The following is a 12,431-nucleotide window of genomic DNA, read 5'->3' as shown; positions in this document are numbered from 1 at the left end:
AGTTAATTCGATTATTAATACGTTTTGCGTAGCTTAGGTTTAGTATCGGGGGAAGGTATGGTTCACGTTATATTAATATTAATATAATTATACCATACCTTACCCCGATACTAAACCTAAGCTTCGCAAACATTTCTATGTTCAGTCACGGGATATTCAACTCTTGTTTAATTAAACTTAATTAAAATGCAATTCTCCATTGTATTGCATTGTAATTGAGTTTAATTAAACTCCAATTAAAACGCAACCCTATATAGGAACGCGTTTTAATCGAGTTCATATCGCAACTATATTAAAAGTTAATTCAACTATATTAAAAGTTAATCCAATGGAGTCCTCGGAACATATTGCAATACAAGTATGTGTGTGTGTGTGTGTGTGTGTGTGTGTGTGTGTGTGTGTGTGTGTGTGTGTATGTTGTCCGTCTGTTCCACTGATATCTCAAGAACCATACATCAGTTTTTGATGAAACTTGGTGCATAGATGCTCTGGGCCAATACGCAGATTTGATTAGGTTTTGATAAAAATCCATGCATATTAATTACCTAATTTGCATGATAATTAGCTGATTTTTAGCTGTTTCATGACTGTTCCACTGATATCTAAAGAACCACTCATTGGATTTTGATGAAACTTGGCACACAGATGCACCAAACTAATGCGCAGATTTGATTAGTTTTGGGTAAAAATATATGCAATATTAATTACCTAATTTGCATAATGATTAATCAATTTTCGGCTTTTCCACTGATATCTCAAGTACTAATCATCACATTTCAATAAAACTTGGTACATAGATGTCATAGGACACTGCACAAACCTGATAGTTTTTAGGGTAATATCAGCATATATTAATTAGCTAATTTGCATAATTAATTAATTTTCAGCTTTTGATATTTCAAGTAGTAATCAACACATTTCAATGACACTTGGTACATCGATGTCATAGGACACTGCACAGACCTGATAGTTTTTAGGGTAATATGAGTACATATTAATTACCTAATTTGCATAATTAGTTAATTTTCAGCTTTTGATATTTCAAGTAGTAATCATCACATTTCAATGACACTTGGTACATACATGTCATAGGACACTGCACAGACCTGATAGTTTTTAGGGTAATACGAGTACATATTAATTACCTAATTAGCATAATTAATTAATTTTCAGTTTTTGATATTTCAAGTAGTTATCATCACATTTCAATGACACTTGGTACATAGATGTCATAGGACACTGCACAGACCTGATAGTTTTTAGGGTAATATGAGTACATATTAATTATCTAATTTGCATAATTAATTCATTTTCAGCTTTTGATATATCAAGTAGTAAACATCATATTTCAATGAGACTTGCTACATAGATCTTCTAGGATTATGCAGACACCTGATTAGTTTTAATTGGATATTAATTACCTAATTCGCATAATGTTCCACTGATATATAAAGAACCACAAATTGGATTTTAATGAAACTTTTAAAGAGAACTATGCAGAAACCCAATTAGTTTTTGGTAAATATTTATGCTTATTAATCACCTAATTAACATAATTAATTAACACTGATATCTCAATTACTGATCATCACATTTGAATAAAATTTAGTACATAAATGCTCTAAGACAATAGACATGCCTGATTAATTTTGATTAATATTAATTCTCTAACTAGCATAATAATTCATAATAATTAATTTTTTTTTCTGTTCTGTTCATATTAGTTACCTGATTTACATAATTAGTTTTCAGCTTTTCCATCAATATCTCATGTACAAGTAATTTTGAATTAATTTTTAATGTGTCTTCAATGCTCTCAGCACACGGGAGTTCTTTCTAAGCTTTCTTTGATTGTTATTTTGCGTCGAAGGTTAGCTGTTAGTTCTGTAGCTCGCTTGGTTTCGCTGTCGGGTATTTCGTTCGCCGTGGTATTAACATGAAACCAGAGAGCTACAGTTCTATCCTATGCGAGTTACCCTATTCATGGAGCTAATTGCCCTATTTTACCAACCTGAAATCCGGTCAGGTCGTAACAGCCGTTTTTTTCATTATTTTCGCCTCAAGTTTCTGCTGTGGATGGGTTCCGAAACTTTTTCATCAATTATTTTGAGGACGATGGTCCAAAATTGGTCGATTTCACGACGAAAACCGCGGAAAATAGAGAAACTACAGTGAAATCCCTGTGTTTGCCACCATCTTGAATAAGTTATCGTGACATGAATAGGAGCTGTAAATACAAGTGAACTAATTATTAATTTTGTTTCTTTTAGTTTCAGATTGTTTCTGTTTGTTAGCTACTACATGTATGTCGTATGTAGTTTTGATTTTAAAAAGGGGTTTTTGAATGAGGCTGGAAACCTTGCCAGTGGATACACCAGAAAGAAGATTGTCCGGAATACAGATGAAAATATTGTTATGAAATTATTGGATTGAAAAATGGTATGCTGTGCCCAGCATAGCTGATATGATTGTTTTTAACCTGTTAGAATCAATTTTTTGGTCAAAAAATAAAATGCAGTTGTATTGTCTACAAGGATCACCCTAGGTACATGGTTTTATAGTCATAAAAGTATAAAACTGTTTTCACAGCAATTAAGACACATTGGCAATTGTTAATAATTTATTAAAAAAATATTACTGATGTCTCTGTACATGTTTTCCCAGCATGGGGACAGATCCAATAAAGGAAATTTGGTACTACAGGTAATAATTCATATGCAAGATAGAGCTTTTAACTACAATTTCTGTACAACTTTAACAAAAATATGACACTGGTAGTCATACTGAGGATAAAATGGGTAAAAAAAAGGTTTTACAAATTTAATTAGTTATTTATTATTGAAGTTTGTTAATCTACTTGGCATCGTATCAACATTGGATTAAAATATCCCCAAAATAAGAATTTTCATATATTCAGAGATATTTGTTTGAATCTGTTGGATAACAAATAATCTCATGTCACACTTGTAAATTATGACAATATGATAAATTCTCGTTTACCATTGAATAACATTATGAAAATGCTTATTCTTCAAATGTTTTTAATCCGATGACAATAAAATACAAATACAATGCCAGTCTGATTATACCAACTTCACACTGCTATTATCAATGGCACATTCAGTCCTCTGTACCAGTGCTTGATGAGCTATTCTCAATTATTGCATCAGACTCTATACTGTCACTGCTAACACTATTTGTATCTGCACAGTAATGAATAAGATGTATTTCAATATAACTACTCTCATCTTTGCCATGTTCACATGAACACTTAGATGCACAAATATCACAACTGTGCTACTGTGGAATACTTTTTCGTTATTTTCGCTGACGGGATGATTCCATGAAAATAAAATCCAGCAAATATACTTTTTTTCCTATATTTCACATTAAAGTCATCAAAAAACAGTGAAAATAAATTCCATACAAAACGCCCAAAAAGCCTTTTTCAGAGAAAATTAATTCCAGCGAAAATAAAGTATTCCACAGTATAATATTTTGTCTTTCAATTGATTTATTTCCAGACTTGAAGCAAAATCTTCATAAAGTTTCACCCGTCTGCAAACATTTGTGTTTCTTAAGTATGATACAAAATAACTGAATGAGATGGTTTGTCATCTCTCCCAGATTCCTGTACATAAGACTCTATATCAAATGAAGGACCATAGTGAATAACATGATGAAAATTGTTCATATCAATTAATACCCATTCTAAGAGCTGTTGAACAAAAAATAATATGCAACTCTGAATGTGAATGTGAACACTTTCGTCATTTCTTTTATGTGAGACTCTTATACCACGGAATCAGTTTCGCTGTGGTACATCCCAATGTAAGAAATTGAGGCAGGATATTCCCCTTCAAAGTAATCATATAATCTAGATGTATAATCAAGTGATGAACAGTAGACAAGTGTACGTGGAAACTGGTCAGTTTCCTCTCCCAACTTATCAACCATCCAGTAAAAAGTTGAGGGGATATCACATACAATTTTCAAAACACCATATCTAACATTAGCCTTATTCGTACACACATTTATATTTTTACAGTCTGAAATGGAGCGACTGTCCTTGATCTGTGACAATGCGGGTTGTAACAATGTGGATGCTGTTGAGGTCAATGCCAGTACTTGCACATCAGGAAAATATGATCGTAGTTCTCCTAAATAGAAAAAATACTCTCTAAGTGCTCATTCCTGCTCTTTGCGTCTGCCTTTGTTACTTTGAGCAATAGTCGGCTTTCTCCTGTAAAGAGCAAAAATGAAGATACTCAACATGTGTAAATTATTTTAGTATAGATAATTCATTTTTCCTCTGTCTTAGGGGCTTGAGGACTTGAAACTTGGAAGGAGTGTGAACAAATTTTTGTAAAGCATTATTTAACTAATTTTTACCATCACTGTCACAAATTGGGCAGTTTTGGCAAATCAAATTGTTATACATGTTGTTTAAAGTGGAGAGTCTTCACCTGCGCATGGCAGGTTGCCATAGCGTGTCATTGTTTACAAATAAGCATCTACCCATGAGCCTTCACAATTTTTAACGTGTTGTTTATCATCACTTGAGCCTCAATTCCTGCATGTGCACAGGTGACAATGCTCCCGCTTTAATTTGTAGCATATTTGATCTCATATTCGATGCTTATGGCTTTAAACAACAAATTCTAAAACGCTGTGGTACAATGTGTTGGTAATGAGCGATATACTTACCACTTTGGAACTGTATGAACTTCATCAACCACTAATAAAATGATCATGTTACCATGTTTTCCCTTTAATATTTCAATATTTTGTATATTCTTTAAGTAAGCCTTTGGCGACCAAAAATATATTTTGGCAGGTCAGCATCATGATTTAATTCTGTTATTGTTGCTGCTGACAAACCACAATTTCTGATGAAAAAATATCTAAAGAAAAAAAGGAGCACATTAACATTAATTTGTTTTCATCATTTGATTAAAACTTGATTAATTACAATACAAACATTATTAATCAATTGAATTATTTTTTTTTAGGGGGAAGTAAAGTAGAATTCTACTAAAATCATTTTATTAGGTACATACCTGGTCTTTTATCAGGGACACCAAAAAACCAACTGATGGAGCAATCATAATTGTATCACCTTAAATGTGATACAATTATGATTGCTCCATCAGTTGTGATTATATCATTGAAAACATTTCCCATATCCAGTTGGCGGAATTGCAAGTACATCATTTTTACCTAAAAAGATACTTAATAGCCAATTTTTGTTCTTCTTTCAACTGTGTGGGATCGACACCAAACTTCTCACAGACCTTAAAATTAAATAGTAAAAAAATAACATAGGTCACAGTCATGTTTAAGTAGTACCACTTGAGTGGTGTATTACCAGGTTTTTAATAAGACAATAACACGAATCGAAAGATAACTCTGACTACTATAGAACAGATGAGCATTGGTCAGATGCGTTTGTTTGGGGGGGGGGGGGACTTAACTTTTTAATCAAATAAACTGATGTGACTCTTGCTATGTTCACACGGCAGCATTCTATCGGAGCCGAACTACTGCTCCTCCCACTGATTAACAGGAGCTTATCTCCAATGCGTTCATACGGTCAGGAGCCGAATGAGAGCCGAGATCTGATCTGACACAGTTCGATTCAGTTCAATCAGAGCCAAACGGAACAGTGCCCTAAAATAATAAGTATGAAAAAACTGGAGTGAAATCGATTTTGGTGTCGTGTTTGTGTTGTTTCTTTACATGGTACGATGCTGATGGGCTAGGAGAAAAAAAAGTCGTAAGTCTGAGCATGGAGGTAGAAAAGACAATGCACTAGTGTTATTATTTAGGTACATGTACTAGTACCTTGAATAAACAGGAAACACGGCAGCTAAAATGTGTTACAGCCTATTATTTATTGTCATGCAAAATTACCATTTTGTAATGATTCAACCGTTAGTGATATCTACTACAATGTAGTACTATGAAGAATCACAGCCCCTTTATCCTCTCTATATATCATAGACGGACTGCGGAAGAATCTAAACCTACTAGATTGCTTCTACGATTTTTTCTTTCATGTCTTTAAAAAGTTCCTGTTCAGTCGTTCTTTCAAGTTTTGTTGCATAATGTCGTACGCCATTTTTCCCGTTTTCCATTGAGCTATCAATCTATAGCAGTGGCAGTAATTCTTTGCTCTGACAAGTGTATATTAGGGCGCGTACCTCTTCTTCAAGCCGGAAATTGCGTGAAATTACAAAATATGTTGTCTCTGCCATAATTGAAATGATAGGTTACTTGAAGAAGACGATTGAGGGCGTGATTTTGGCTCCGATAGTTGGCCCTGATGCGTTTAAACGATCGGAGTTCAACCCCAAGAGTTTAGTGGAGCCGAACATAGCTCGAGTTGAACGCGTTCACACGACCATTTTTGCTGGCTCGAGCCGTAGGGCTCCGATAAAATGCTGTCATGTGAACGTAGCATATAGCATAAGGGGATGTTTATTATTTTATCAAATAATGCAAGATACTGGGTAGTGCGAGATGTACACATAGTCCCTCTATCTCTGATCTGGAAATGAGGATAGAGGGATTGTGACAGGGAGTAGTATTAGTTAGATCCTAATTTATTTTCTTTTTTTCTAGGTTAAAGATTGACAGTACTGGTAAACACTAGCCATGCAATACAAAATACTAGTAATTTGTGACTTGTGTGAATAAAAAAGAAGAAAAACATCAAAAACTGGGTGGAGAGGTGTAAGACCCTGAGTTTGTTTATGTTTGATCTAATGTAGCTTGTAATCAAACAAACCAGGGTTTAGTCGAACCTGGATTTTACCCATCAAGCTTTGCAAAATTTTAGTTTTTGTCTTGTTATTCAGGGTAGATAATCAAATTTACCTAATTTTTCCCTTTTAAATATCTATGAAAATACCATTTTGGTTATAGGTATGCTAATGTTTCCGGCTTTACAGTTGTGCTCCTGCCATGTCGCTCGATCACAATGAGTTTTAATTTGACAAATATTCAAGTGCAAATGCAGTTGTGTCACTTTCTAATTCCATCCATTTCATTACAGATGCTATGTATGTAAAGAAAACGAACTTTGAAAGGTTCGAATGCATGATTTTATGCCATAGTCCTGGCGCGTTTCAACCCTTGGGATATTTTACTATAATAGGGTGTGTCTACATCGCACGGTAACAAAGTTGTGATGAAGGAAAGAGTGGTATAAACAAAGATCAGTGATTACTTGATATCGATACCAGGAAGGGGGGGGGGGGTAAAAGAAAAGTTATATAACATTTTATTATTTAATAATTTATTAAAATACATAAGTTTGTCCAACTCCCTGTGGTCTATCTTTAAATAATCTCCACAATTGAGACAAAACATATGCAAGTTATTGGAGCTTCCTGCTGAATATTAAATGACTTCAATCGTTAATTGCGTGAGTTCAGTATATCAAGTTTTCAAACGCTATGTCCACAAAAACTACGAAATGTCCACACAACACTGTCGACGCCATTTGATTTTTATATGCGAAAAATCAAAATAATGACAAATACTGCTATAAATTTGCTCACTATGTATTCATAGACATAGATATCATAGACCAAAGTAGGAGATACTAAAAATGCTGTAACTCAGGCGAAAATTGGCCGACTTGAATGATACTACGAAAACACATGAAACAGATAAATGCGAGTGCATTCTGAAATCTTCGGGTTAACGTGTGTCAACAAACTCACAGCAAGTTATGCCAAGGCACGCATCCTAGGGGCGTAATCTTCAAGTTTCAAGTCCGAGAAGCTAAATAACCAGTCGGCCATCGAACGCAAAGTTACGCAACAGGACAACAGCTACAAACAAGACAATATGCGAAGTATGCAAAGAAACAACGATTGTTTGTCAGTAACAATTACGAAATTCATCGAAACACGCATAAACCTACCTCGAACTTCACCTCTGCAGCAGTACATGTGTGGTCAGCCATTTTTTCATCTGGAGTTCTACGCTTGCACAAAACATGAGTTTAACTGCTTTGTTAGACGCTCTGTGATTAGCTGAGGAAATTGCCTGGTTCAATCATTACACTGTGAATAGTTGTTATTGAATAACCAGCAGTAACTATGTATTTACTGTTAACAGGAGTTGATGTTTACACTGGTGAATAGTTTGGATAAAGGCAATGTCCCTCATGCTACATTGGATCAGTCTGGATATATAGAAATTGCAGCCTGTATGGAAAGAATTATGGTCATGCACCCATCAAAGATATTGGTGAGTTTCTGACATGTGATATTCTTACTATTAATGTAATGGAAATAATGGAAACAGTATTATGTTTTGAATAAGTTTCAAAATGGATGTCTGGTGGCAGATTTGTTTTTAAAAAATTCTGTTCCTGGGCCAATATTATTGACGTGTCTGGATTAGCATACATGCTACATAATGAATTTATATAGTTGACTGCCATAAATGTCCATTGTTCATATTTCTCTAATTACATAATTAGATTTAATATTAACTTTAATATTTAGCATAGCATGTCATTTTACTGATTGTGTGTCAACATTTTACTTTTTCGACTTCTTCTTAAAAACCTTAAAAGTCTAATTGCTAAGTTGATACTTGGTGTATATGTACCTTGGGTAGACCTCTCTTAGATTTGTTCATTTCATTGGAAAGTCTGATTCCTTTGATATTATATATATATATACCTGTAGGTCCCTCTGGTGGGCCTCTCTTTGTTCATTTCGTGATTATATCTTCAATTCTCTAATTTAGATGAATATTTTTGTCATTTTTGGTAAAAAGTGGTATTTTAGACTTCTTGTTGAAAACTGCAAGTCTGATTGTTTTGACATTATGCAAATTGATGGTCAATGTTATACAATAATTTGACATATAATGTTGATGTGTCATTGGGAATGCTATATTATATGATTATGTGATATTATTATCAATTCAATGAATTTGTTTGTGTATCTATCAATATTTGCAGAGACAAAGAGCAGTAGAGTTCATAAAAGTTTACATCACAAAGTTTGATTGTCAAGGAAGATACAAGTTAATACGGCATCTTATTTCTAACACTAAACATGCCGGCGTATCTGGATTATTGACTGGTATTGTGAAAGATGAAATTAACAATGCATTACAGGTATATACCATTCTATGTTGAAAGCATTCTCTTAGCTAGCATGAGTGAGTCTCTTCAAACACAAATTGTTACCCATCATCCATCATTTTTACCCATCATCCATCATTTTTACCCATCATCCATCATTTTTACTTGTCCAGTCTATGTGAGGGCTTATAAATCAATTCTGATGTATGTTACTGGATGGGTTTTTCAGTGTCTGTAGCAAAGTGTGTCTATAGTTTTAACTGTGTCTGGCTGGATGGGTTTTCAGACTGACCCATGTCTGTTGCTGGGTGGTTTTATAGATTGTGAATGTACATGCTGCTGTTATTCAAACTTGGTATGAATGTCACTTATTGCTTTTTATTGTGTTTTGTATTCACAGATAAATGAAGGTTTGGAGTGGTTCGCTGGAAAACAGTTAATGGATTTATTAAAAATACCAATGAAATTAGAAAAAGGTCCGTTTAGTGATTTCTTACATGAGTCTGACAGGTATGGTAATTGCATTTTTTGTTGTTTCATTGTTTTGTAAGAATTGATGAGTATAGGTTTACAGAACAGAAGTATAAGATTGATGGACTGTTCTATAGTATTGGGGAAAGCACATTAAATATTGATATGGAATATACTATAATTATATTCATGTTTCAGAATAATGGCAGCTTTAAATCTTTTGAGGTACTTATTTTTGAGAGATTCTGTGAGAGATAACAGAACTGGAATATGGAGTGAATATGAAAACATTGAAGAAGACTTTTTAAACGTGTTATTGAAGGGTATAGGACTATCCAGAAATCACTTTGCACAGGAATTACAAGATGTTAATAAACAGATAAGGAGTAAGTTAACTTGTATATACTGTACAATGTTACTGTCAAATTCATTATTTTTACATGAATTTTATTTTCACAGAAGGTTGTTTTGCACGAAAATTAGAATCCATCTTTTTTTTAATTAACTAACATTTGTGTATTTTGATACTGAAAAGTCAGGTACCTATTGTCAGCAGAGGTGAGTGACCTTTGCATTGCAATGCTGTCAGTTGTCAGTGTTATTGTGGTCATAGCTTTAAGGTATAGCTCAATAAAAAAAAGTTACATTGTTACAAAAAACTATTACCGGTACATCATGTGACTGGTGAAAGTATTATGTATGACATGTCAGATCTCAAGATACATGTAATGTTTACCTCATTACCAATGTGTTTAAACACTGTTGTGATGAATCAATTGAGTTCATCTTTCTGTCTTTCTTTGTTTAAGGTAAAAAATCCCAAGACAGCAAAATTTCAGTGACAGTTTCTGGTGAACAGCTTCCAGGCTTACTGCCAGAACAGCAGTTACAGGTAATGTAATGCATGTTTCCATGATATAAGAAAATATACAAAATCCAAACAATTACTGTTTATGACTAGAAATTGTCTTGACTTAGTGTTTGCTGTATTTTTGATTTCTGTGTGAGTAAAGCACACAGTGGGAGTCTTTGTGGTTACCCTGTCCGTAAGTATGTATGTATGTATGTACATTTATCTATGTCTGTTCCACCATTATGTCAAGAACCAATCATTGCAATAATGTGTGCTGGCCTGATGAGTTTCGAGTTAAAATACATGCATATTAATTATCTAATTTGCATGAGAATTATAAATTTTTTACTTATCTCAAGGACTTATCATCACATATCAATGAAACATAGTTTGTACCTACACATGCTGCACAAGTATTCTATTATAAATCCGCAAACTGTATAAACTGCAAACTGACTGTACAATCAAATGTATTTATTTTGTAATAACAATTGTCATTATAAACTTCAATGCTTTGGGTAACATCTCAAATAACAACCTTACACTAGTCTCCTGGTTTTTAAATATTCCACATTTAACTCGACATGCCTCAAATTCTGTCAACGTGTGGGAATTCTTTCTAAGCTTTATTTGATTCAATGAGCCAATGAATGTGTGATGGTGTCTTTAAATGTTTAAACATGTCACTACTTTTAATGAATGTGTCACTAGATGGGTGAATGTGTCATTAAACATTTGTGTGTGTCATTAAATTTGTCATGTGTGAATGCATCACCAAATTTTTGAATGTGTAACTACATGTGTGGGTGTCTCATTAAATGTTTTGTGTATTGCAGCATGTGTTCATGTGTCACCACATGATTGAATGTGTCACCACATGATCGAATGTGACACCACATGATTGAATGTGTCACCACATGATTGAATGTGTCACCACATGATTGAATCAGTGACATGTCATCTCGGCTTAGATGGAACACAGATCAGATTGTTGATAATGCAAGAGAGGCTGCTTGGTTTGAATTTGAGGATGTTTCAACTCAATTAAAGACTAGGTATTTTGAATTTTATACAAAATGCACATCTTATTCCTCTTTAGATTGTCATGGTAACTTTAATCATTGTGTTGTGTTACAGGTTGTGAGGTCAGCTATATGTACACTGGATATGATGTCAGATGTATTAACAAGAGTATTTGAAGTCATGACGTTAGAAAGAAAGAAAACTGGATCATCAATTTAATTTTTGTACATGTATGATGTTGTGACAGTTAAAACATACTTTTCTAACAGACCATATGTTTCTATGTGCAGTTATTACACTCTAAGTAAATTGAGAAATCCATATCTGGTTTGTAAACATGAAATATCGGATTATGCAATTCTTTTATTTGATCTCTCTGTATTTAATTTAGTTAAATTTGAAATCACACTTTGCAAATCAAATCTGTGAGACACCATTCCCTGACATAAACCATCAAAGATTGAGATTGTGATGAATAATTATCTGCAGAATATTAATTTAAGTGATCCTCCTAGATTAGGCTAGATTTGTTTACAATAAACACTCATACTCAAGAGGCTTATTTATCAAAGATGGAAGGGAAAGGTATATTAAGGGAAAAATTTCTGTCCGGCGTTGTTGTCGTTGTTAATAATTGTTATTGTGTACACAATAGCTTTACTAATTCTATTCCAAACTTCATCAAATTCAGCAATATAAAGTCTTCTCTTAGTATAAACGACAGATGTCCTGTATGAAAATATGATGCAAAAATTGTGAAGATCTGATAAAATATTTTGACTGTTTCTACTTGACTGATCACTGGTGATACACATCAAAGGTCACTGATCTCAGTGGAAATATGCATTGTTGTATGTGTTCAATGAAGCAAATCATTTATCTTGTAATAATATATTTAGTAATGTATCACCCAAATCCCATGGGAATACCAGACTGGCTTTCAAAACCAACTCATGGACAAGTTTTTGCACA

At 33.6% G+C, this 12,431-nt stretch overlaps 1 protein-coding gene across 1 annotated transcript in view; it reads left to right on the top strand.

The window, feature by feature from the left end:
• Nucleotides 1–11,729, top strand: part of LOC102807411 (glomulin-like) — a 37,659-nt gene extending 25,930 nt beyond the window's left edge. The window contains exons 10-15 of the mRNA XM_085492066.1: nucleotides 8,131–8,262; nucleotides 8,987–9,145; nucleotides 9,513–9,622; nucleotides 9,782–9,969; nucleotides 10,393–10,475; nucleotides 11,574–11,729. Of these exons, the coding sequence (XP_085348192.1) occupies nucleotides 8,131–8,262; nucleotides 8,987–9,145; nucleotides 9,513–9,622; nucleotides 9,782–9,969; nucleotides 10,393–10,475; nucleotides 11,574–11,678 (777 nt within the window). The 3' untranslated portion in view covers nucleotides 11,679–11,729. The remainder of the gene's footprint in view (nucleotides 1–8,130; nucleotides 8,263–8,986; nucleotides 9,146–9,512; nucleotides 9,623–9,781; nucleotides 9,970–10,392; nucleotides 10,476–11,573) is intronic.
• Nucleotides 11,730–12,431: the final 702 nt, after the last annotated feature.

Source organism: Saccoglossus kowalevskii, chromosome 17 (genome assembly GCF_978046115.1).
Source record: "Saccoglossus kowalevskii chromosome 17, keSacKowa6.1, whole genome shotgun sequence".
Taxonomy (NCBI): domain Eukaryota; kingdom Metazoa; phylum Hemichordata; class Enteropneusta; family Harrimaniidae; genus Saccoglossus; species Saccoglossus kowalevskii.
This window is presented reverse-complemented; position numbering and strand designations above follow the sequence as displayed.